The 25275-nt window shown below is 55.2% G+C and overlaps 1 protein-coding gene across 6 annotated transcripts in view; it reads left to right on the forward strand.

Annotated features, from left to right (window-relative positions):
- Positions 1-25275, forward strand: part of LOC132217058 (xaa-Pro dipeptidase) — a 467255-nt gene that overhangs the window by 67619 nt on the left and 374361 nt on the right. Inside the window, exon 10 of one of the 6 annotated variants that reach the window (XM_059667012.1) lies at positions 25059-25127. The exons of the other annotated variants lie outside the window; for them this stretch is intronic. Coding sequence (XP_059522995.1) covers positions 25059-25127 — 69 coding nt within the window. The remainder of the gene's footprint in view (positions 1-25058; positions 25128-25275) is intronic. 6 annotated transcript variants of the gene reach the window in all.

A 25275-nucleotide genomic window follows, 5' to 3' on the forward strand; every position in this document is an offset into this window, starting at 1 on the left:
CAGAACCGGCCACCTCGAGGCGCGGAGGGAGATTCTGCCTCCTGGAGTGGAAAGGCTGCCTAAGAAGGGCAGGAGGCTCAACTGACAGCCCCCCCACCCCCATGGTCAAGGTCAGCCTCAGCCAGGAAGCCCGGGACAGCTAGGGACGCAGGCGGGGGTGCGGGCAGCGGTCACCGGCAGGGAGGGATGCGCACAGGCGCGGGGCCCCGGGCGCTTGGCGGGCACCCGGTAAATGCTCCCGAGGAAGAGAAGGAGCAGGGCTGTTCCTCCCTCAGGTGGAAGGAGGGCTCGGCAGGCTCCTTACTCAACACTTGGAGGATTTAGGGTCCAAAGAGCATCCAGCCCGGCTGGGGTCAAAGTTGTGCACATCAGAGCAAGGTCATGTGCCACCCCACCCCGCCCCAGGGCTGTGAGCTTTTCCAGGCGGCCTCGCTTCCTGTGGATGTGGTCACCGGCCCTGGGGAGCCCGGTGGCCCAGTGGTTATCGGGGAATCAGGCTTATAGCCCTGGGCTGGCAGATAAGGGGTGTGTGTTAGTGTCGCAACGTGGTGCATGTGGCAATCGTTCACAAGTGTCCTGGGCGAGGCCAACCTCACCAGAGGATGTTAAATGGCAGGCGTTTCTGAAGGCAGGCTTCGGTGCCCTCTGGAGAGGGCTGATCTCTGGGCGTGGTGTACCCTGCAGAAAACAGTCATCTCTTCAGGACCAGGACTTTCCTGAATGGTGTCCAGGTGTCCACACGGGCTAGGAATCACCTTTCAGGTTGTCCATTTCTAGAGCTTTAGAAATTTTCCAGGGTTCAGCAGGCTGACAGATGCCCCTGGGCACCGCCTGTCCTTGCCAAGCAGACCACCGTGCGCACCCCACACTCTGGCCAGTCTGCCGTGCCATTACGTTGGATTACAAACGGTTGTTGGGTACCGGCAGGTGCCCAGAACTGTTCCAGGAGAGACAGGGCAGAGGACACCCTGTCTGTGAAGCTCTGGGGGGGAGAGAAGTAAATTAGTAAAGTGTACAGCATATTTAATGGTGGCAAATAAAAAAAGAAGGCCAGGGAAGGCAAGAGAGGGAGTCTTGGAAGTGATTTGCAGTTTTGAACAGGGTGGCATCAAAGGCCTTTTGTAAGAGGAGTGGCGTAAGTTCCGGAGGGGCCCACGGCCCAGGCTTGGGGTGTCATGGGAGGAGAGGAACAGCTGAGAGGCAGAGATGACAGGCACAGGGATGGGGTTGAGGTCCGAGAGGCGGGGGGCAGGTCCCAGTCTGGTGGTGGTGGGGAACAGCCTTTGGCTTGTGCTGAGGTGAGACTGCAGGGGGCAAGGGCAGCAGCAGCCGAAGCCCAGTAAGGAGGCCCTGCAGTGAGAGGTGACGGACTCAGTGTCTGGGTGAGAAGTAGGCCGGTTTGGGCATATTCTGTGCAGGGCCTGGTGAACCCAACGGCCCCATGGTGATCGAGGCATCTGGGCTGCACCTGAGTTTGAAGGTAGAGCCAGCAGGACTCACTGTCAGATCAGGGGTGACTCCAGGGTTTTGGATGTGAGCACCGGGAAGGATGGAGTTGCTATGAAATGAGGCAGAGAAGACTGGGGACCACCTGTGCCTGAGGTCGAGGCAGCAGCGGGAGGGCAGAGAAACCTGTGGGGAAGGAGTCACCTCCCGGCAGGTTGCTTCCGGGTCGCTTCCAGCCTTCTGTGACAGGTCCCACGAGATGTCATTGGGAGTCTCTGTAAGTGGACCATTGCTGTGCTTGGGGAAAAGCCAGCATGAAATCAGAGAATGTTTCTTGGAACCCTGGCTTGTGGCGTTTGCTGTTTGCGGTGGGGAGTTGATGAAAGGCATTAATCAAGGCCCAGAGTGGCCGCACCTGTCAGGTAGTGCGCTGATTTCATCATAAGGAGACCGACTTCCCAAGGATGGTGCTGGGCTGTGACCACACACACCTGAGCAACCAGCTGTGGTGCTCCTCGTTCGGTCGGATTTTCTCATCTGGGGAGTTCTTTTTGCTGAGCGCCCCCAGGAAGCTAACACCAATGCATGTGCCCCAGGGCTGTTGCCAAGCAGCCCTACTAGGCCCAGTTGCTGGGGGAGGCTTGATGGGTATTCCAGCCAGCCCACCCAGAGGCCAGCTTGCCCTGTGCCGGGCAGGTTGCCCATGTCTGGCCCCAGGGGAGAAAGGTGACCCGCCTCTACCTGAGGTTCATCCTCTTTAAGAGAGGATTTTGAGGGTCTGGTGCTCAGGGGCCCCTGGGCTTAGGTGCCAGCCAAAGAGTGGCGGGGGCCAGGAGTGCTGGAGCCCGGTGCTGCTGGTGCATTCTGGGGTGAGAGGTGCCCAGGTTATGGAAGCTCCAGACACACCACGCTTTTCCCCACTCGGGCCATGGCCAGTCTGGAGCAGCCCTTCAAACTCCACTGCCCTGTGCGTTGCAGAGAACTGTGCCTGGCCCCTACTGGAGCTCAGGTCCTTCTTTGCTGGAACTCCCCAGACGAGAAAATCCGACCATTCCTGGTGCCTTCATTCCTGAAACAGTGGGGAGGGACCACACTCAGACCCAGAGCTGCTGCTGGTTGAGGCTCCACCGTTCAGCTCCAGGAGAGCACAGCTCGGAGAGAATATTTTCCTCCGAGACAGCTGTGCTGCCACTGCTGTCAGCTGGGGGCGGAACGCTGTTTCCACCTCCATCACCCAGAAGCCACTCCGATCCTGGCCTGGCTGGCTGGACAGTGGGAGAATTCACCATCAGGCAAGGCTGGGGGCATAGTGGGCCTGGCATAGGTCTTGGCCTTGCATGCAATAAGGCTAATGGGCCAGTGGAACCTTGATCTGCCTCTTCTCTTGACGCCCTGCTGTCTCTGTTTTCCAGCAACCAGAGAGCCAGGTCAGTCTGGCCCAAGAGAGGAAGCAGCAGAATGCTGTCAAGCTCTAAGCTGGGGCTGGATAAGGCGGGCGTGGTTCCCCTGCTAAAAGGGCACAGAGTGGGTCCTGGGAGAGTCGGGGGTGGTGTCCTTGCCTCTTGGCCCGTTCTCCAGGTCCAGGGAGCAGATGGATGTGTTCCCTCGGTACCCGGCTGAGTGTGCCAGAAACCCAGTGCCCCACGGTGGCCCTCGGAGATTCTGGTTCCCAGACTATCCCCAAGTCTATTGGTAACATCCTTGGGGCGTGCGTCTGGGCGCTGGGCCAGCTGTGAACTGGAGAGTTATTTCCAGCTGTCCAGGAGGCTCACCCACTGCCTTAAGGCACTTCTCTCCTCCCAGTTCATGGTTAGATGCTTCACTACATTGTTCTTCCTGCATTCGTTTTTCTGCCCCTTTCACTGGCTCTTCTGTGACTTGGTTGTTGTTGGGGAGAGACTGGGTTACACCCCATGTGTTATCGAGGGTTTGGAACCCCACCTCTTCCAATGATGAGATTACATGACAGGAAGTGGCGAGGGTCAATGAGAAAACAGGCCCCTCACTGCACCACCTATGCACCTCCGGAAATCACTGTCCAAGTCGCTTAGATAATGCTTCCCCTTCGCTTCTCCCGCTAACGCCGCTGCCTGCTCACCTTAGTGGGCAGTTTAGTTGGATTTATTCTGACGGGCTCTATGCACTTAGCAGTAGAAAAGGATATTTGTCATTTTGCTATACATCAAACACAGTGACCTAAACGATTATGACAACAGAGATTCAACCACAGTCTAAAATTTCAGCATTATTTATGACGTCTAGGGGTCCAGTGCCTACAGTGTCTCCTTAATCCAGTCTGATGCTGGAGCCCTGGCTCCCAGGCCTGCCTGTGTCTGCGATGGCTGTTAATAACAGCTCCTCCCGGCTTCCTGTTTGCCGACGGAAAATCCATCTGAAGCTTTTGCATCTCATGTGGCTGTTAAAAATTGATGTTCCTTTATTGATGTAACTGGTTCCTGCCAACTACTTGGGGACAAATAAAAGTGGCTGAACTCAGAGACAGGCAGAGAACCATTTGTTCATGGAATTGCTGGCCAATTGATGTTGGTAGTTAAACAAGCTATCATTTAAAAGAATCTTGAAAGAAAAAGAGTAGACTGTCTGAGAAGTTCATGTTCAGAGGGATTGTGCCAGGAATGAGATACAGCTGTTCTGAGGGTCAGGCGGGAGGGTGTCCCTCCTCCAGCCTCAGGGCCCCTCCCACTTTGCCTTCCCTGCTGCTGCCCACACGCCGGCCGCCTCCGCAGGCCTGTTGCTACTCTTCTCACATGCCTTGCTTCTCCACCTCTGGGTTGACCACTTGCTCTGCCTTTTGCTGCCGGCCCCCTCCTCCAGGAAGCCGGCTCCTGAGTCCCTTCCCTCTCTGTGGCTGTGCTTTCCCAGCACGTAGCTTCTTTGTCCAACTTCACACCGTTGCAAATAATCAGGGGATCTCTGGCTCTTGAGGACTCAAGGCCCAGGTCTGCCTTGCTTGTCCATCCTGTGATCACAGCACTTCACAGCTGGTGCGTAGTGGTGTGCGATGGTGTTGCTGACAGACCTGATGAACGAGCCCCAGCGGCCTCCTGGGCACCCGGAGAGCTGGGTGGGACAGATTTCTCCCAACAGCTTCTCTTCCCAGCCCCCGGGATGCAGGGGGGGCGCTCCCAGGAGCACCAGCCCAGGCTTGTCTGCCTGCAGAATAATTACTTTAGACTAGCAACAAGTGTGGACGATCAGGAGGCAATATCATTGATTTTCCCATAAGGGTGCAATTTGTAGTAAGTGAGAGAACCTTCCTGACAATATCTCTCCCGTCTTCACTGACAGGCCCTTGCACCCCCTGCGGGGAGAGAAAAGAGTGTCTCAGGGTGACTTAAGCTGTGGCGGCCATTGAGGCCTCCCTAGTCCCACTGGGCTCATGGCCCAGCATGGAGGCAGCATCTCCTCAGCCTTGGGAGGACTGTGCCGTCTTGGTCAGGCAGGAACACCCGGGCCTGGGTCAGGGGGAGGTACTCAAAAGAGGCTCATGCTTGACTCCAGGTGGGGTGCTGGGAGCCCCTCCTCTCTCCGCTCATTCTCTTCCCCACCTCCTCCTCTTCTTCCTCTACCTCCTCTCCCCTCCCTGCCCCCTTGGAGCATCTGGAAAACAAGCTGTAAGCCTACAGGTCAGAGGGAGCTCTGGGCCGGGTCAGCCTCAGGCTTTTGCTCTTCTCCCCAGCTCCAGCACCTTCTTCCTCCTCACCACTTCCTGGAGGCCAGCCCTCTTCCTCCTTTCCTGCTCTACCTCCTCTGACGTTTGTTGAGTGAAAATTCAGTTCCAGACACCAGGCTGGCAGAGGACCTGCTGAGAGCCTGGAGGGGACCCCCATGTGCACACTGGCTTTAGACTAGCACATGAGCACTTCAGCGGGCTGGTGTCAGAGCCGAGCAGAGGCACTGTGGGAACGCAGTGAGGGGCCCCGGGAGCCCTCTGCCTGCAGCCTTGGAGATTCTGCCCCCCAGGATGCTGCTGAGAGATCAGCGGGCCACAGGAACAGCACGGTGTGACATCCAGTCTAAGTATGACCATCACTCCCATTTCACAGCTCAGGGCACTGAGGCCAGACAGGCATGCCTGGGGCCAGGAGCCCTACCACCAGGGTGAGCCCTGCCCAGAACTGAACAAGGCGGGGTGGGTTCTGCGGGCCTTTGTCCCCCAGCTGGATGCAGGCCCTGAATGCTCCTTATCCTGGGCTGTGGCCAGGTGAGGCCTTAGTGTCTCCACCTCCTGGGACTGGGCAACTGGAAGTGACAAGGGAGGTGACCTGGTGAGTCACTCGCTCTGGGTCCTCAGCTTGGCTTCCAGATTCTGTTTTCCATCACGGTAATTGCATTTATTATTCATAAACTTCTAAAACTGGCTTGTGGGCCTCAATTTTCCAAGCCCCCTGGGCCGTCACAGCTGAGGCTCCTCTGTGTCAGGCTTGCCAGGGGTCCCCCTGTGGCTTTGAGTCAGGATCAGACGCTCAGCAAGGGCCCTTTGAGTTTGGAAATGAAAACAAAGGGTTCCCAGCTCTGAGGCTTTCCGGCTGGCCTTTCTCTCCTCTGGGAGTGCAGGGCGATGAGGGAGCCGTCCCCTCAGCCACCCCCACTTGGCCACCTCCTTTGTCCCACCTCGACCTCAGCTTCCTAGTGGCCACCTCTGTCTCCCGTGTGTGCCACAGGGCCCTACACCCTGGGCGTTCCTCCCCCCCCCCCCCCAGCTTGTCTCTCTCTCCTCTGCAGGCTGCCCTCCTCTGTCGGTACCGGTCCAGGGTGGCTGCCGCCTGTGTGCTCTCTCAGTCCTTCCCTCGGAGCAGGGAGGGCAGCCTGAGGTGGGCAGGCCCTCACCTGTGCTTGCTGGGCTTCTGACTGCTCCGCCTGGCTCCCTCCTGGCCCTGAACCCAACAACTGCCCAAAGGCCAGGAGCTTCCGCAGCCGCCTCTACGCCCCAGCTGGCAGCCCCCCCCCCCCCCCCCCGCTGGAGGGGTTTGTGTTTTTCACCGCCCCTTCCCCATCGTCTCTGGTAAAGTCCCATTTCTGCATAGATCTCTGTTGTACAAAGACAGTTACCTCTGAGGGCATCAGCATCCGTCTGTGGCTCTGGCTCTCCAGAATCTCATCCCTGCCCTGGGGCCTTGGGAAGGCAGATGTGCTGTGTCCCACGGGTAGGTCTGACCTGAGGAGAAGGCCCTTTCTGCCTGATGGTGGAGGGCGGTGTGTGCCTGGGAGGCTGCAGGCCGGCGGGAGGGCCCAGGCGGCTCCAGGCCTGGTGAGGCACTCTGGACCCTCATGCTCGGGTTCAAGTCTCTTGTTCACAAAGTAATGGGCTCGAAAGGTTTGTCCCTGCCAGGAAGAAAAGGCAAACAAAGACAGGTGCTGGGGACAACCTCTGAAGACAACGGGCAGTAGCCCCAAAGCTGAGCCGCTCACACCTGGCCCACAGACACACAAAGGTCACTGGTGAGAATGTTCTGTATGTGGGCTGGGAGCCATCTAGAACTGGGGGCCCCGGAGTCCACCCATAGAGGTAGATAAACTCTGGCGTTTCATAAAGCAAGCGCTTGGAGGAGTGAGAATGAACAGGTTATCACTGGACCCGGGAACATGGGCGGTGGCTCTCCTGAAGGCCAGTCAGCAGAAGAAGCCAGACTCAGGGGCATGCGCTGTGTCATTCCACCGACGCAGAGACCCCGACGGGCAGTGGTGACGGGTCAGCGAGGGTAGGGTGGCAGCGGCGATGGCGCCTGTCAGCGGACTAGAATGTTCTGGATCTTAATCTAGGGGGCACGTTGGTGAAATTACAAGTCTGGAACTAATGTGTATGCACCTTATGTTCATTTCAATAAATAGGCTTAGGAAAAAACACACACCGCAAAGCAGGGCCACTGCAGGGACAGTCTGGACAGAAAGGCTTTGTACCTTTGAAATTCACAGGCACCTCAGGAGCCACAGGCTGACACGGTGAAATGGCCACTTGCGTGCCTTCAGAATTACTCTGCTGGCCGGTGACAGAAAGAAAATGAGAAGTTAAATGCAATTTAGGGAAGTACCGCCTGGGCTGTCTATTAAGGCCAGGACCTAAATATTGAGTCGATTAGAAGCAATTATAAAAGGGACAGCATTTCTTAATGTTTCTCATTTGACAGGATGGTTTTTAAATATGGGGCATTAGTTAATAAAAAGTCTCTGAAGCCTATTGTAATATATCACCTAATTCCTAACAGTTCAGAGCCACCGAAATAGGTAAAAAGGGAATGTGAAGTTAATATATAGTTATTATTAAAATTGCCTTATAAATTAGTTAAGTCCCCTGGAGGTACAAAGTGGGCATCATTATTCTGAGACAGTCTCAGGGCCGTGGCGTGCCCTGTGTGCTTGTGGGTGGGAGTGCCCCCTTCGCAGGGAAGGGAGAGCTCCGGCTCTGTCCTCTAAGGATAAACACCTGCTCACGTTGGAAGAGGCGAGAACTAGCGACAGCTACAGCGACTCCATGAGGAAACCTCTTCCCCAGTTATTGAAATTTCTGGGGAGGGTGGCGCCCTGACGCACCACTGAGCTAGTTCTGTGCCCGAGGTGAGGAAGGCCAGGATAGATAGTTGGAGTCACAAGGCTTGGAATTGGTTGGGGCCACGTGCAGGTAGGTGTCTGCATAGCTTCTGGGGCTCTGGGGGCCACTGGTTCCCAGAGCTGGTGGGGAGAAGCAATTCCCTTAAGACATTTCCCCCAGAACACCCGGCTGCAGGCATGGATGTAGGCCTGCCGCAGCGCCCAGCCACAGCTGCAGGCGGTATGTAGAGGGGCCAAGGGGCCTCAGGCAGTGTCAGGGCCACTGTTTCCAGGCTGCATGTGCAGGGAGCCCCGATTTCCCGCCTTTGCTGTGTAGCAGTGCGTTTCATCTAGGGATTTAGAAGCTATGAATGGAAATCCATTCAGATCCAAGCTCTTTGCTGAGCCCAAGTTTTGTGTCCAGGGGCATTTAGTGAAAATCGCTTTTTATACCTTCTAGGTGATGTGCCCTGTACCTGTCAAATCCATTCACAGTGGCAGGTCCCTCCCCGGCAGCCACACTTCCTTCAGCTTCCAGGGCAGATAGGTGGCTGGGGTTGCCCAGCAACAGACTAGAGCAGCCGCGGGCAAACTACGGCCCGCGGGCCGGATCCGGCCCGTTCGGCTGTTCTATCCGGCCCGCGGAGCGGAAAGAGCGCAGGGTTCTCTTGCTCTCCCCTCCGCTCCTTCACCAGCAGCAGTGTTAACATGTATTAGTTCACACAAACACTCCATCCATGCTTTTGTTCCGGCCCTCCGGTCCAGTTTAAGAACTCATTGTGGCCCTCGAGTCAAAAAGTTTGCCCACCCCTGGACTAGAGGCAAATGTGCTTCTCAGCTCAGCCCTTTGGAGCTGCATGTTTGGCCCCATCCTGTGTCTGGCCCCCTCCACTCCAGGGGGAGCCGAGTCGGTCATGTTTCCCTGGTGGGGGGGTGGGGGGTGGGGGGAGTCCATGGAAGGCAGTGTGTGTGGAGCCAGAGGAAAAGGCTGACATCTCACATCCCACTCACACTACAGGAGGGATACTTCCTGTGCAGATGGAGGTTTTGCCACCAAATCTGATGGAAGATAAGTGGGCTTTTAATGCAGAGCTGAGCCGGTATCCTTATGGCTTGGATTCTGCACACCCCATACCAGAGAGCCTTGCCTACAGAGTTATTTCTGATTGTGGTCTCTTCAGCCAGGCTGAGTTTCTCGAGGTTCTTTGTGTGGGTGGCCGGCCGTGTGCACTTGCGACCCCTTGTGGAAGCTCTGTGGAATGGTCCTGGTTGCGGCTGTGTACCCACTTGGGACATAAGAAAACAGGCCTGGTGAGGCCAGTGGGACAAGGCTGGGTCCAGGGGAGCGGGTTTTTAACAGATAGCTCTTATTTATTCCAAACAAATATTTTCCAAGTGAAAATAGCTTTGCACTGATGAAAAGGATTGCATATACCAGTCGGGAATCGTCAGTACAGAGCATTATAAACAAGATATGAAAAATAACCTGTGATGCAGAAGGCCACTAACCCCTGTTGCTGTAACAAACAAGCTTTTGGGATCTCTGCAGGGGCACAGAGAGGCTTTGATCTGCTGGGATCCCACTAGGCAGAGTCCGGGCCTCCCCCCGTGTGAAGTGGAAACTTCTCTCTGGCAGTGAACTAGGGCACCTGCATCCGTGGGCGCCACCATAATCCTCTTAACCAGCCCTCCACTGGGAGTGGCTTCCCACTGGCCACTGTGACAATCAGCCTTATCCCTTCACCTCTTCGGGATAATTCCTGAAAATGGAATTGTTGGGGGAATTTCACTGCAGAAAACCAAACTGCCCTCCTGACGTTCTCTGGCACCACTGTGGATGTGAATGTCTAGTGAGCATGTACTGCATGCTTCCTGGGGGTTTTCTCACTTAATCCCATGAGGTGAGAATGGCATCCTTTCCACTGTATAGGACACGGTCAGGAGGGCGTTAGGAACTGGCCCCAGATCCCACAGCGGACAGATGGGACTTAGAGGAGCCAGGTGGCTCTCTACAGAAGCCACACACTCAGCCACTGAGCTGGACAAGCAAGCACATGCACACGCACACACACACCGCCCCGCCCCCACCACCGTGCGTGAGTGACATCTTTACCAATCTGATAAAGGAAAAGTAGCACCCCACCTTTTTTTTCATCTCTTTGATTCCTGGCAAGGTTAAACTCCCGCAGGCATTTCTTGGGCATTTGTCTTTGTAGCCTGTCTGTGGCACCATTGGCTATGGGGACATTTCTGGTGGACTAACTGATCTACAAGCCCATGCTGTATAGGACTCTTCATGTTAGTGTTCTGGTTACCAAAATATTTTTCCCAATTTGATATGCAGAAATTTTAAATATAAATAGTCAAATTATTTCTTTCCTGTATAATTTGTCTTTTGCATTATTACAAAAGCCTTTTCTACTACTTCAATTCAGTTCAACTGTACGTGTATGTTTTATTCTCTATGATTATATGAATTTATTTTAAAAAATATTTTCTGTATAATTATAAAATATTTCAAACACTGGTATGTATAGGGTAATATATCCATGTATCCCAGTGGATTCATTTTTTATAGGTAACTCTATCTAAAATGCATTTAAGAGTGATGAGTAAGCAAGGATTCTGGCTTTTTTGCCCCTCAAAAATGAACAGTTGACCTACTTTCTTTGGAATAATAATTTTGTCCCACTGACTTAAAACTCCACCTTTACCACATTCTAAATTCCTATTTGTATTAGTCAGCATAGGGTAGCCTTTGACGCAGTAACAAACCCCAAATCTCAGTGGCTTAGTAGAGTGACCATTTGTTTCTTGCTCATGTTGCTGTCTGAGGCAGCCCCATGGCTCTCCTCCAACAGTGTCAGGGCTGCCTGGCTGTGCTCTTTGGGAAGGAGGAGAGAAAGCACAGAGATCTGACATCTACTCTTAAAGCCTTGCCTGGCAGTGGCACACATCACTTCTGCTCACATGCCCATTGGCAGCAGTCAGCTACCTGCAGGATGGCTGAGAAATGTACCCAGAAAAAGGAAGTGGAGTGGTGAGCACACAACCAGGGTCCATTAGGGCTTCTCGTGGATAGATGGGGGTTAAGACTGTGTGGATGTGTGTGTGTGTGCGCGCACATATTTTGTGTGCATGTGCACACATGTGTGTGCATGTGCACATGTGTGTGTGCACGTTATGTTTTGATTATTAGACATGTTCAGGCCAACTAGCCCTGCCATCTGTTACCCTTTCCTTGATGTTTACTGAGAACCTACTGTGTGCTTATCACTGTGCCCAGCTGGGTACAGGATGACCTGAGCCTGTCTCTAGAAGTTCCCTTTGAGACTGGTAGAGGAAGGGTCAGGTGCTGTAGTACAGCCGTATGCAACACTAAAAGCCATGAGGGGTGTGTGTTTGTGTGTGTGTGAGAGAGAGAGAGAGAGAGAGAGAGAGAGGAAGGAAAGAGGGAGGGAAGGAAGGGAGGCCTTACCTCTGAAGGGCTTTTGATGGTGAGAACCCCCTCCAGCCACCACCTCCTGGGTAGGCAGGCAGGCCACGAGGGAACCTGCTTAAAAGCTATCCGGGCAGCCAGGTGAACTGGGGGAGCAGTGAGGAGGGGCTGCAGTGATCCTGGACCTGACAGGGTGCTGGCAGTGGGTGGTCTTGGGATGCTCTTGGGGTGCAGTCCGGAAAGGAGTGCTTAGGGCACGCTGGGTGGTATGTGGATGCCAGGCAGATGGGAAAGCATGCCTTCACGCTGTGACCCGTCTCCCTCCTCCTCCAAGCTCTCACTGTGTTTTCTGGGCTTTCAGAATTTTAGTGGGTGATTTGGTTGCTTACACGGGTCTCCCGAGTGAGATACTTCAAAGAGTGTGCAGGAGGGGAGTGGAGAAGTCTGCCTTGTGGTGGAACAGAAGGGGAAATTCGTACCCTCATCACACAAACAGTGTTTCCACCGTGGAGCGTGACTCTCAGGCTGGAGCCAGGAGCGCGTTTGCAACACTAAAAGCCATGAGGGGTGTGTGTGTGGACCCTGGTCGTGTGCTCACCACTCCTCTTCCTCCGGACCAGGCGAGTCTGCATCCGCCAGGACGAGGGCAGACAGCTCCGGCACAGCCCTCTGAAATGGGATTTCACACACGGAAGAATTCCTGCTGGTTGTCTGCTGGCTTTGGTTAGCAGTTTTGGTACCATAAAGGAAGAATATTAACTTTGCATCAATAGGCAAAGAATAATTAAAATATAATTAAAAGCATGAATTCTTCTAATGATTGGCTTTATATAATGTGTATTTAAAAGCAAGACATCTGTTAAGGCTCTCTTTTGAAGCTCTCCAGAAACCAAGAGAGGATTGCATTTTAATTAAAAATGGATTATTTCAAAAACAGTTTAATCACCCTGTCATCATAGGACTTAGACCTTGTTAATTAGCTATTGATAAATAGGTTTAGGTTACCAAAAATTTAAACTCATGGGGGTTAGAGAATATATTTTGGGAGACTTGCCCTACATCTCTGGGATGTTGGCAGGGGAAATGTTCAGAGCAGGTGAGTTAGTTCTTAAATCTCCTCTCCCGTCCTCTGTAGACCCAGTGTGGCCCTCCCACAGCCGCAGGGACACATGCGGGCACCTGTGGCTCTCCCCTGTCCTTGACCTCTGAGGCGAGAGGGTGTGCGGCCCTGGAAGGTGGCATCATTCCCTGAGTGTGTTCTCACCGTTCTGAACTGTGGCTGAGGTCCCACTAAGTTCCTGGGGGGCACAGATGTGGCCTCCACTGTGCTGGAGGAGCCACTGGCCAGACCATGCCCCTTCCCCCCTGCTCCCCCACCCCTGCCCGTGCTTGGAGCGTCCCCACTGACAGCACCTGTCTTCAGGGCTGATCTTTCTGCAGGGGCAGCTGAGTGTAACCCCCACTTATCATCATAAGTGGATGAAGCCTTTCTAAGTGGTAAATAGCATTCCTGACATTCCTTCAGCCAAGTGTGACTAAAATAACACTTGGAGAAGAGGGGTCTCCGCAGCCGGCAGGTAGCAGCCCATGTGCTGCCATGAAACGCAGACGCACGCAGGGTGGAAAGGGCTTGGCCCTCCATTCAGTGTCTGGGCCTCCCTCCCCGCTGATTGACTTGGACCTGAGGTTTGTAGCTCCTGGGAGCTCAGGAGAATCTTCCCCTGGGAAGTGCGCACCTGGTGATGCAGCCATGGTCCTCGTTTCCTGCAGGAGGCCGGGAATCCTGGCTGCAGTGGCCCAGCTCCTTTGGGTCCCTCCAGCAGGGAGTGTCCCTGGCCTCCTGCTGCACACTGACCCCTCCCCCGCCCCAGCTCATGACCAGTTCCCTGTATTCGTGTCCTGGGCTTAAAATACCTGGAGTGGTTCATGTGGGCCCGGCTGGTGCAGTGCCTGCCTCCCCTTCAGAACCAAGAGCAGAGGGCATTTTATGGGGAATATGTGAACCCAGACATGAGGCAGCATGAGCTGTGGCCCAGGGGCAGCTCCCTGATGCAGAAGAAGTTCATGGGCTGCCCAGGGCTGGAGCCAGGGGGGGTGATGGGGGGGGGGGGGTGTTGGCGAGCCAGCGCTTCAGACTGCCACGTTTGAGGGGCATTGATGTAAAATGGTGCTTTCCAGAGAATGCTCTGTCTGAAACGACACATAGTGAAATACTTTAAGGTCATAAGGCCGAGGGAAAGGAATGTGATGTTTGGAGATAAAGGAGCCCTGGAGTCTAGAAACAAAGCACAACACCCTGGAGGGACTCCAAGCTAAGCCTTCGTGTCCCTGGAAGGAGTGGCTGCGGCTCTGCCTGGTGCTGCTGGTGGAATCGCCTGTCTCCTGAGGATGGTACTTAGGAAACACCTGTTCAGAGGAGGGTGCCAGGTTTTGTGACTTCACTGGAGATGGGGTAGAGTTTGTGGCAGGGGACACCTCCAAGGATGACCCTGAGAGGATGGGGGGGGGGAGCTGGCACCCACGTGCTGTACAGTTGTGGTTCTGCCGGGCATCCCAGAGAGGCAGGCATTGCCCTGACCAGGCTCCATGTTGTTGCAGAAAACCGGAGAAAAACCAAGCAACGCTTAGAGAAATGGAGTCACACTTTATTTTTATTACGCGGGGGCCCAGAGAAAAAGGACTTTCAAATTCTGGGCAAAGAAACATGGAGGAGGCTTCCCTATTTATACTTTTTCTAGCTCTTTGTCTCCCAAATAAGGGTTTTCCGGTCCCCTTTGCAAATTCTTAAAGAGCCCTATGTGCTGGGGCTTTGAGACCTCAACCAAAGGCCTGGCCTGGCGCCAGCACTGATAACTTCATCCGGGAAGGTTTATGGCCTCTCTGGAACGGGAGTAGTCTTATTTTCCTTATTATTTAAGCCAGCAAGCATTTACAGAAGCCAAAACAGCAGGTTAAAATTTCAAACAGCAGTTTTTATGTAAGATGGATGCTTCAGTGTAACGACCTGAACTGAGGATGAGCTGTGAATGAAGGGAGGTGCGGCCAGGTTCTGGGCGGAGGGGAAGCGCTGGGTAGTGGAGCAGACTGTCGCGCTAAGCGCTTGGCACCTGTGTCAGGCCCAGCAGCCAGGTCAGCTGGGTGGTTTTGTTCCCTCAGGGGCCTGTTTGGCCTTTTGTCTAAGGGTCCACACTGACCTGGTGTCCGAGGCTGCTGAGCGGGGCAGGTTGGGGCACAGGAAAGAACCTGGGCTCGGGATCTCTCTCACCAGCTGTTTGCCAAAGACGCTCATGCCATCTGCAGGCTGAGAGCTTCTGGATCAAAGTGTGCCCCCAGACTAGAAACCGGCTCAGTGTGCCCCCAGACTAGAAACCGGCTCAGTGTGCCCCCCTGAACTAGAAACCGGCTCAGTGTGCCCCCCAGACTAGAAACCGGCTCAGTGTGCCCCCCTGAACTAGACACCGGCTCAGTGTGCCCCCCTGAACTAGACACCGGCTCAGTGTGCCCCCCTGAACTAGAAACCGGCTCAGTGTGCCCCCCAGACTAGAAACCGGCTCAGTGTGCCCCCCTGAACTAGACACCGGCTCAGTGTGCCCCCCAGACTAGAAACCGGCTCAGTGTGCCCCCCTGAACTAGACACCGGCTCAGTGTGCCCCCTGAACTAGAAACCGGCTCAGTGTGCCCCCTGAACTAGAAACCGGCTCAGTGTGCCCCCAGACTAGAAACCGGCTCAGTGTGCCCCCCAGACTAGAAACCGGCTCAGTGTGCCCCCATGAACTAGACACCGGCTCAGTGTGCCCCCTGAACTAGAAACCGGCTCAGTGTGCCCCCAGACTAGAAACCGGCTCAGTGTGCCCCCCAGACTAGAAACCGGCTCAGTGTGCCCCCTGAACTAGAAACCGGCTCAGTGTGCCCCCCAGACTAGAAACCGGCTCAGTGTGCCCCCCTGAACTAGAAACCGGCTCAGTGTGCCCCCCTGAACTAGACACTGGTTCAGTGTGCCCCCAGAACTAGAAACCGGCTCAGTGTGCCCCCCTGAACTAGACACCGGCTCAGTGTGCCCCCAGAACTAGAAACCGGCTCAGTGTGCCCCCAGAACTAGAAACCGGCTCAGTGTGCCCCCCTGAACTAGACACCGGCTCAGTGTGCCCCCAGAACTAGAAACCGGCTCAGTGTGCCCCCCTGAACTAGACACCGGCTCAGTGTGCCCCCAGAACTAGAAACCGGCTCAGTGTGCCCCCCTGAACTAGACACTGGTTCAGTGTGCCCCCAGAACTAGAAACCGGCTCAGTGTGCCCCCCTGAACTAGACACCGGCTCAGTGTGCCCCCAGAACTAGAAACCGGCTCAGTGTGCCCCCCTGAACTAGACACCGGCTCAGTGTGCCCCCAGAACTAGAAACCGGCTCAGTGTGCCCCCCTGAACTAGACACCGGCTCAGTGTGCCCCCAGAACTAGAAACCGGCTCAGTGTGCCCCCCTGAACTAGACACTGGTTCAGTGTGCCCCCAGAACTAGAAACCGGCTCAGTGTGCCCCCCTGAACTAGACACCGGCTCAGTGTGCCCCCAGAACTAGAAACCGGCTCAGTGTGCCCCCAGAACTAGTCACCAGCTCAGTGTGCCCCCCAGAGCTAGAAACCGGCTCAGTATGCCCCCAGACTAGAAACAGGCTCAGTATGCCCCCCTGAACTAGAAACCGGCTCAATGTGTCCCCCAGAACTAGAAACCGGCTCAGTGTGCCCCCCTGACTAGAAATCGGCTCAGTGTGCCCCCCGAGAACTAGACACCGGCTCAGTGTGCCCCCCGAGAACTAGACACCGGCTCAGTGTGCCCCCCGAGAACTAGACACCGGCTGTGCCTCACATTGGCCTCAGAGCAGAATCTCTTGGCATTCACTGTTCATGTGACACCCTCACAATTTCTACTAAACCCTTGTCCCACCTGTAGTGTTTTATTTGCTACCAGTTCCTTTACTTTTTAAAAAGTACATTTTTTAAAGAAAGCTTTATTTCTCTGTCATGAGTGAAACCCAGTATGAGTCACCATAACTGAAAGATTAACACTTTAAATATCAAATGCATAAAATGTATTTATTGGCGTACCCCGTCTCATGGGTTCCTACCTTGCTCTGGGAAGAGCTAGCTCAAAGAGAGTCCCATCCTGTCTAGTCCTTTCCCCACCCCCGCCCCCAGAAGGCTCCCAATACACCTGGCTTCACTCCCTGGGGCATCCTGGGGAAGTGGAGGTGCTGGTGTCCGGGGTGGGGGGGGGGGGGATAGCCTCTGAATTGTGGTAAACAAGGACTCTCTCCCACCACCCTTCCTGCATTTGGCCTAAATGATTCCTGGGGCAGCCTGGGGCATTTTTAAAGGGAGAGTTTTCAGTTTGGGGCCAAGAAAGGGGTTACTGCTGACATCAGCAAGGACTGGTGAGACTGCGTCTGATGTGAACAGTGTTGATCCCAGCATAAGGCAGGCAAATTGTGCCCATGTTACTCAGCTCTTCCAGAGCCGGGCCTCTCGCTTACTCAGGCGTCAGCTCCAGAGGGGTCTGGGTTCAGAGGTAGAATTTCCCGCTTGAGCCCTGTGTTTGGTTGCCATCTGGCCCCCTCATGTTCTGCCCCATCTGCAGCTCCTGCCCCAGGTGCCCTGGGGGAATTAGCAGAGAAGGTACTAGAGGGGTTGGATGTGGCCAGCCACCTGTTACACAGATGTCAGTGAGAACCACTCGTACCCTTCATATATAAATCCCTTAAGGACCAATAAAGTAGGTAAACATTCTGTTTTCTAAGAAAAAAAACAGGCCATTCAGAAAGGAAGCAGTATGAGGACAGAAACACAAAGCATGTTCACACTTGCCAGTTAGTGATGAGAGAAGGAAACAATGTTTTGTTTGCCTGTCCGATTTGCTGTCCGGTGGGCAGACACGTCCCGCAGTGCTGCTCGGCGCAAAAGCCATATGGGTTTTCTTGGGTCCTTTTGGCAGAACCTGCCCTGAGACTCAAAAATGTGCACATGCTCCACAATTCTACTTTTAGCAATTTAGCCCGCAGACAGTGAAAGGTATATGGCCATGGGGTCCGTGCGAACACGGAGGTGGAAGCCACCTACGTATCTAATGGTGTGAAGTGAAAGGAAGCCACCTAGGTATCTAATGGTGTGGAATTGGCCAAGTAAATTGCAGGCTGTGGTACTGCCCACACTACTGTTTACTTGTTCGGTCAATCAGCAGAAAAGCACTGAAAACCTCCTGTATACCAGGCACTATTCCAGGCTCTGGGGCTCCTACAGTGAAGGAAATAGACAAAACCCCAGCCTAATGGGAGGTGAGAGAGGACGGACGGATGGACGGATGGACAGACTGATGGATGGGATAATATGTTTGATAGTGGTGAGGGCTAAGGGGGCTCAGGACAGGCATCCCTGAGAAGGAGACAATGAGGGGAGACCTGAAGGGGAAGCTGTGGACCCCTGGGACAGACACTCGGGCAGAAAGAACGGGGTGCGCCCCATGGCCCTGCGAGGGGAGCTGGCCTGGTCGTCCCAGGTGCAGCAAGGAGACAGACTGAGAAGACGAGAGGGGGTCGCAGTGGGAGTGAGAGGGAGGCGGGCTGCTCATGGGAAGCCAGGGTCGAGTTTGGTCAGAGGAGTCCCTTCAGTTGTGAAATGACCCCTCTGTGGAGCACGCTCTGTGGGGGACAAGAGCTGAAGCAGGGGGACCAGTAGACCACTGTCACCATTGACCAGCAAAAGGATGGCAGCTGCACCAGGGACAAGCAGTGTAGTGGGAGAAGTCGTCTGATTCTGGACACAGTGAGAGCTTTGGAAAGGAAAATAGTATGAACCTATGTCTACTGTTTCTAGGAATTTTAGCAACAACCTTCCCTGGAACATCCAGACGGGTGGGACCATTTGTCCTTACAGATTCTTGTGGGCTCAGTTGGCCCCGTGCACAGGTATGAAGTAGAAGGTAAAAGCCGATGAATAAATTGATGCAATTACCTGGAAATACTGGCTTTATCTCCTAAGCTGAACCTACACAAAACGCTGGGACACTGCATTTCCTCTCCTGGCTACGTGCTTGATGGAGACACATGCACACGTGTCCCCAAAGACTGGCAGGAGCATCCACAACAGCACTGCTTGTGCCAGTCACAGTCCGGAAACAACCAGAATGCTCGCCAGCCGAGGCTCAGTGGCACGCCCTGAGAATGGGAAAGCGACGGCCCCCCACCTCCCGGGCTCCACGGGCAAGGTGCAGAGCAGCAGCCAGACGCAGGACCTGTTGGGTTCCATTCACATCAAGTCAAGTTCGTGAGGGGAGCTGACCTGCGGTGTGAGAAGTCAGCCTGTCTGTGGGAGGGGAGACTGCCTCAGAGCGGCTTCTGGGGACAGTTTTTGCAGATCACTGTGCTGGGTCCTTATGATTTCAGGCCCTTTTCTGTATGTGTGTCAGCATCGGTTAAAAGGTGACTTTAAAAAAATGTTTACAGTATTAAAAATCTGTGCTTATGCATAAAAAAGGCTTGGAAGGATGGTCAACAAAAATTGAATAGAGGCTATCTCCAGAGAATAAGGTTATGGGTGATTTTTATTTTATTTTTACTATTTCCTTTGTGTAGAGAATTTCTAGGACCTTTCATGCGTGCGTGTGTCTGTGTCTGTGTCGGCATACACACATGTACACATGTATTAGGTTTACTAGCAGTCTATGCAGCCAGGGCTTCGACAACTACCCAGTAACCGATACCAAGGAGCTCAAAAACTCCACCCAGTCAAGCATGTCAAGAATAAAGGGGAATATTTGTTAATTGAATGTCATGTTATGTCCTCAGTTATGCTTACTACAAGATAGGCAATTTAGAATTCCCAATTATCCAATTAAAATGCTAATTATCTCCTACCTTGATAAGCCGCTCTCAGGGACAGAGCAGAGCGAGTGGCTTCTCTCCCATGCTCCGCGTCTGCCTGCCGTGACCACCATCATCTTTCTGCTGTCCTTGCCTCTGGTTGGTGGATTCTCCCCTTCCAGGGCCTCTGCCTCCCCAAGCCTTACCCTGGGCACCAGCCCCCCTTTCCACCAGCCCGCCTGAGGCACCGCCACCCTGGGAGTGTGCAGGGCCCTTCGTCCTGGCAGACCCGTCTTCGGCTTAGATGTGAGGCCCGGGCTCTGGAAGGAGTAGCAGAGCAGCAGCCACCCCCAGTGCTTACGGAGCAGGAGCCTTGTCCTGCAGGCCTGAAACCTGGGAGCCATTGGAGTCAGAAACCATGCATGGACTCCAAGCTCCCACACAGATTCAAGGGTTCCCTGACCCCCGCACATGGCCACTCTGAGTGGAAGTTTCCTCATCTGAGAAGTAGGAAAATTGCTGCTCTCCTGGAAGGATTATTGTAAATGCTAAATGTTGCAGGTGGCTGTTTGGTTTTTCTTGGAGGGGCCGTGTCACCTGCCCCAAGTATCAGACAGAGTAGGAAGCAGGGCCTGCATTGGCTGAGTTCTACATGAGTCCCAAGGCCTGCTCCCCCCTCCCCCCCGCCCCCCCCCTCGCCGTCCCCTCGATCCGGGGTGCTATGGATGGGACCTTGGCAGCAGCTGAGGAGTCGGGAGAGTGGCCTGGGCAGGGAGTGGGGCTAGTGAGTCTGTTTTCATCCAGTTGTCACTCAGGCCCAGCGCCACATACCCTCCAAGCCCCCGAGGGAGGTCTTGGGTCGTAAGATGATGCTGGTCCTGGTCCAGTACTGGGGCAGCGGCGGGGGTGGGGAGGTATCAGGGGGGGAGCAGGGAAGGGACTCAGGGAACATCAGGAAGGAAGAAAGCTGCCGCTGGTGGAGACGGCCACTGCAGCCTTGCAGAGGGTCTGGCTCCTTGGTGGTCCCCGTCGGTGCCGTCTCGAAGCTGTGCCGTGAGCACTGCTTTATTAATAATGCATTTCTGAGTTTAGTCCAGGGCTTTAAATCAGTCTCTTCTTGGCAACAGACCATGTGATTGCTACTTGCTTATCTAAAGCATGCTCGGAGTCTCGGTGGGGGCTCCCTAGCGTTCTCTGAGTCTTTCCTTACCCAGAGGTCTGGGGAGCGGAGGGGCAGGGCAGGCCCCCACCCCCGCCTTTCACCACTCCTCAGAAGGCCCACAGAGAACTCTGTTAAAGGAGCTGGGACTCTGGGAATGTGGGGGGTGGGTAGAGGCATCTGGGAAGGAACCGTGTGCTGAGCTGCCCTGGGTCAAGGGAAGCCCCGTGTGCACGTCAGTTTATCCTGGAGATGCTGCACCCTAGAGAGCCTGGCTGTGCTGGGATGGCGGGTTGGGTGTCCGGGCCGTGGATCTGCACATTAATGGCACCTGTGTGCGGCATGGTTATCCCATTACACAGATGAGGAAACAGGCACAGAGGAGCCATGCGTACCGCTGGTAAGAGGCAGAGCATCCGTGTTGGCTTTGGCGTCAGTGTTGAGCAGCGCCCCAGGAGGCTGGGTGTGAGGCCCAGGGCAGGGCAGTGGAGAACCCACAGGCCCAAGGGCATCCAGGGAGACTGCAGTGACAACAGCTGGGCTGCCGCCCGGGCCCAGGAAGACACTGCATGTGGCTTCTAACACCTCAGCCCCCACGCTCTGGCCCCTGCCCAGATTCATGACCCTGTGTCCTAACTGTCTGCTCTCCTAGGCCCTCTGGTCAGCCCAGTGGCTTCCACCACCCTGCCCACCTCCCTTCCATGCTGATGTTCCTGGCCTGGCCTCCTGGCAGCCTGACGTGCATCCAGGCCTGGCCTGGGAGGGGATGATGTGGCCCACTGTCCCTGCTGACCGCCCTGGCTGGCTCATGCTTGTGCTGATAGCTGGGGATTCTTGCTGCCGGGGCAGCCCTTCTGCCCTTATCTTGGGTAGCTGATGTGATTGTATAGGGCTGTGTCTATCTCCTCATCAGATGATCAACCTCAGAGGCAGGAGCTAGGCCCAGCGGGAGGCCCAGTGGTGCTGTCCCTGGAGACACGGTTCCTGCAGGCCTGGGCCCCAGAATTCGCTGTCCCTGCCCATCAGTCATCTCCAGACTCTGACAGATGGGCCTGCCCCTCTGCCTCCTTACTCACAGCACAGACTCCCAGGTTACTCCCAGGTTCTCATTTGTGCCTGGAGGCAGAGCATTCTCTACCGTGTCCTGCTTGTGAGGAATTTATAGGTGAGGGTATTAGAAGAACGGCCATGAGAGGAGAGCTTCGGGGACCACAAAGCAGCAGGTGTGTGTGAGGCTGCTGGTTCTACATAAAATCTGCCCGACCTGTTATCAAACTGTACTTGTAGGTATTAATTTTTTTCTGTGTGTGGATCATTTCCATCTGAGGATTCTGTTACCAGAAGTTCTCAGGGTCTAAGCCTGCTGCTTGCTGTGTCTGACAACTCTTGTGAACTATTTCCGGATCCTGAGTTCATGTTCAGTGTATGTGGGATGTATATATGCATGTGTGTGTATGTATACACATGTGTGTACGTGTGTGTGTATATTGTGCTGTGTACGTGTATGCATGCCGGTGTGCATTTATGTGTGTGCATGTGCACGCCTGCACACACACGGGCACGTGTGCAGATCCTGGCTGGCCTGGGTCGAGGGTGCAGATGTCCAGTTTGGTTTTGTGTCTGCTCCTGCCCAGTGTTCCAGGTGTCGCCAGTCAGGGACCGTTTCCAAACCATGAGGTAGTTCACACCTGAATCTGAACCCCGTGGAGGACAGACGTGCTATGAAATCTGAGAGAATGTTCTTTATTTTCCCCAGAGCCCAGGCCGGCTTCCTGATTGCCTCCTGTGATGCTCATGAATTTTCTCCCAGGTCTACACTTTTGCTGAGGGTGCACCACGGCCAGGGCCCCAGCTTTATGTGGGGGTGGGGCTCAGGTCTAGCCTCCTACCTCTCGTGTGCCCAAGGGCTTGCTGCTGTCCCCACATGGCCGTGGAAGCCAAGGCCTTCAGTTCCCTTCCTTTCCGGCCTCCCTGTTCCTGTCCTGTGACCGCTGCTGATGGTATTTCATGCAGTACCTCCAAGTGTTGGGGGGAGGGTTTCCAGTTACATGCTCTGCCCTCATGTCGTTGTGACTGAGTTTGGCCATAGGCTGTGTCAGTCAGAGCTCAGGCCCTGCGGTGCACCCTCTTCTGGCTCCGTTTACCATATTTGTGTAAAGGTCTGGAGGGTCTCTGTGGCCTCCCATGGGGACCAGGAGGCTCTGCCGCTGCAGTGTGTCCTTGTGACTGTGCCCGCCGAGCGCTGCCCGAGCTGTGCGGAGCCTCGAGTCAGCCATGTGGATTGCAGGACATGCCTGGTCGCGTGTCCACTCCTCTCTCCCATCCCCTCGAAAGTCAGAAATATGTCAGACTTGCGTCTTCCACAGGCCCCTGAGCCACCACGCCTGCCCCAGAACTTGGGCGCCTTCCCGTGTCCACAGACAGACCGAGGCCCAGAGAGAGGGTCCGCGGAGGAGTGCGAGCGGAAAGCCTGGGCCCGTTGCAGTCACCTGTTATCGCCACCAAAGCACATCATGCTCACATCACGTGTGTCCTCACGTCATGTTAGGAAAGTTCATTTTAAAACAGATTGGGTGCTGAAGTCCAAATTGAAGAACTTCAGAGCCTGTGAACTTCCAGCATGTGGCCACGCCCCTGTCTTTCAGCCCTTCCTGTGGGTGTGTGAGTGTCCGCGTGGCGGCGGTGGCTGCGGGTGAAAGCGGGGCCGGCCGGTCCTATTTTGGAGCTTCTACAAGCTGTGCCTCTTACTCTCAATTGCTTTTTTCATAAAAGAAAGCGGCGAAGGCTGTTTCTCCAAGTAAATTACACAGCAGAGCAGTGCCTGCTGCTGGGACTGGCTGCAGGAGGGAGCCAGCCCCACCCGTCTCCTCCGGCTGCCCCTTCGCACCCTCTGCCTGCCCTCGGCTTCAACAGAGGCCCGCTGTCCCCCTCACCTCGAGAGCAGCCGTGCACCCTGAGGCTGCTTCTGTCTGAGCTTCTCTCAAAGCCCAGGGAGCACCTCGGCTCCACGGCGTGTCCAGGTCTGAGTCTCGGTGTCCAGGCAGGAGGGCTGGCTGCATGGAGGGTGCGGTCTGTGGCCACTCCCCCGCTGTGACTTGGTCTTGCCGTCCCCACGGCCTCCGGGACTGAGGCTGAAGTCAATGGCAGCCAGCGGAGTGCTCTTGCCGTGACCGGGAACGTGCGCTGTCCTCACCTCCCTGGCAATTCCTGAAATCCTTTCTCTTGAGGAAAGATCTCGCTCACAGATACCCAGCCATGAGGTTCATAAGGCAAATATGAAAGCCGGGCGAACCGACCAACAACTGCTTCCTACCCGATCGATCGTAACAATTATGCATAATTTGTGTTTACAGTGCCTGGAAGGTTAGACTCCTCCGTACAGACGTTCTCTAAAACAGGCCTAGGCTGTCAGAGCAGACTCACCACAATGCTCCTAGGGCAGTGATGGCGAACCTTTTGAGCTCGGCGTGCCAGCATTTTGAAAAACCCTAACTTAACTCTGGTGCCGTGTCACATATAGAAATTTTTTGATATTTGCAGCCATAGTAAAACAAAGATGTATATTTTTGATATTTATTTTATATATTTAAATGCCATTTAACAAAGAAAAATCAACCAAAAAAATGAGTTCCGCGTGTCACCTCCGACACGCGTGTCACAGGTTTGCCATCACTGTCCTAGGGCCTCTGTGCTCTGAAGACCGGGAGGCGGGGTGGGGGCAGCACAGCCCTGTGATTGGTCCCCCTGCCTTGGTGGTGGGTGGGCAGGGCAGGGCCCCTGGAGGGCAGGGCCTGAGCTGTTGCCCAGGCCTCAGGAGGGGTGAGGGCAGTCCCCACCATCACCGTGTCTCCAGCTGGGTTCTGTAGAGCCTGGGCCCATGGAGTTCTGGGTCCTACGAAGAGACAAGCCCCCCTCCCAGTTCCTGAGGCACCTGGTTGGGGGAGGGGTAGCGTCCTAGCCTCCCCAGAGTTCTTGCCATCCTGGCTTCCAAGGGTTCGGCACTGCTGATGGGGTGTGGGTGTGGGTGTGGGTGTGGCTGGGGGGGCTTGTCCCAAGTCGGGAGAAGCAGGACCTGCCCCACCCAGGCCCTGCCTCTCTCCACCTTCCTGGAGACCGCCCTGTCCTGCTCCTTCTGCATGTCCTTCGCCCCCATCCTCCAGGCCAATGCCCAGGCGCTCCTGCAGTCTTTCCCCTGCGCCCCTCCCTGCGGTCAGGCCCACTGCCCCCATCCGCCCAGGTGAGTCCAGCGCAGGGGCTGGGAGAGCTTTTATGTTCCTCCCTGGCCTTGTCCAGCCCCTCCCAGTGGCAGGGTGTGGCCACTGGACTTGGGAGTCACAAGAAGATACTACCTCCAGCCCTGCAGAAACTGTGGCCCCTACGTCAGCCCATCTCCCCGCAGGGCCAGGGCCGTCCTCGATGGGCCTGGCAGACTGGGCAGCGCCACAGTGTTGCAGGCAGCAAGCTCCTCTGGCCTGTTCCCTCCGCACTGACCCCTGTGCTCTGTGGCTGACCCTGGACTTCAGCTTCAGCCTCACGGAGCGACGCCGGGGGGCTCAGGCCTTGCGGGGGCCATGCAGGCTGTGATGACCCAGCTCCCTGACCCGTCTCCCCTCTCCTGCAGCCTCTTCGAGCACTACTGCTACTCCCGGGGCGGCATGCGCCACAGCTCCTACACCTGCATCTGTGGCAGGTAAGTGGGCATCCTGGCCGCGTGGGGGTGATTGTGGAGGGATTACGGGAAAGGGAGGGGTCCCACCGTTCCCCAGCTTAGATGCACCTGCTCACTCCCATGCGCACACCAGTGCCCACCTAAGCTTGGAAATTACTTCCCCTTTGAA

The sequence above is a fragment of the Myotis daubentonii genome, chromosome 15, assembly GCF_963259705.1.
Source record: "Myotis daubentonii chromosome 15, mMyoDau2.1, whole genome shotgun sequence".
In the NCBI taxonomy this organism is placed as follows: domain Eukaryota; kingdom Metazoa; phylum Chordata; class Mammalia; order Chiroptera; family Vespertilionidae; genus Myotis; species Myotis daubentonii.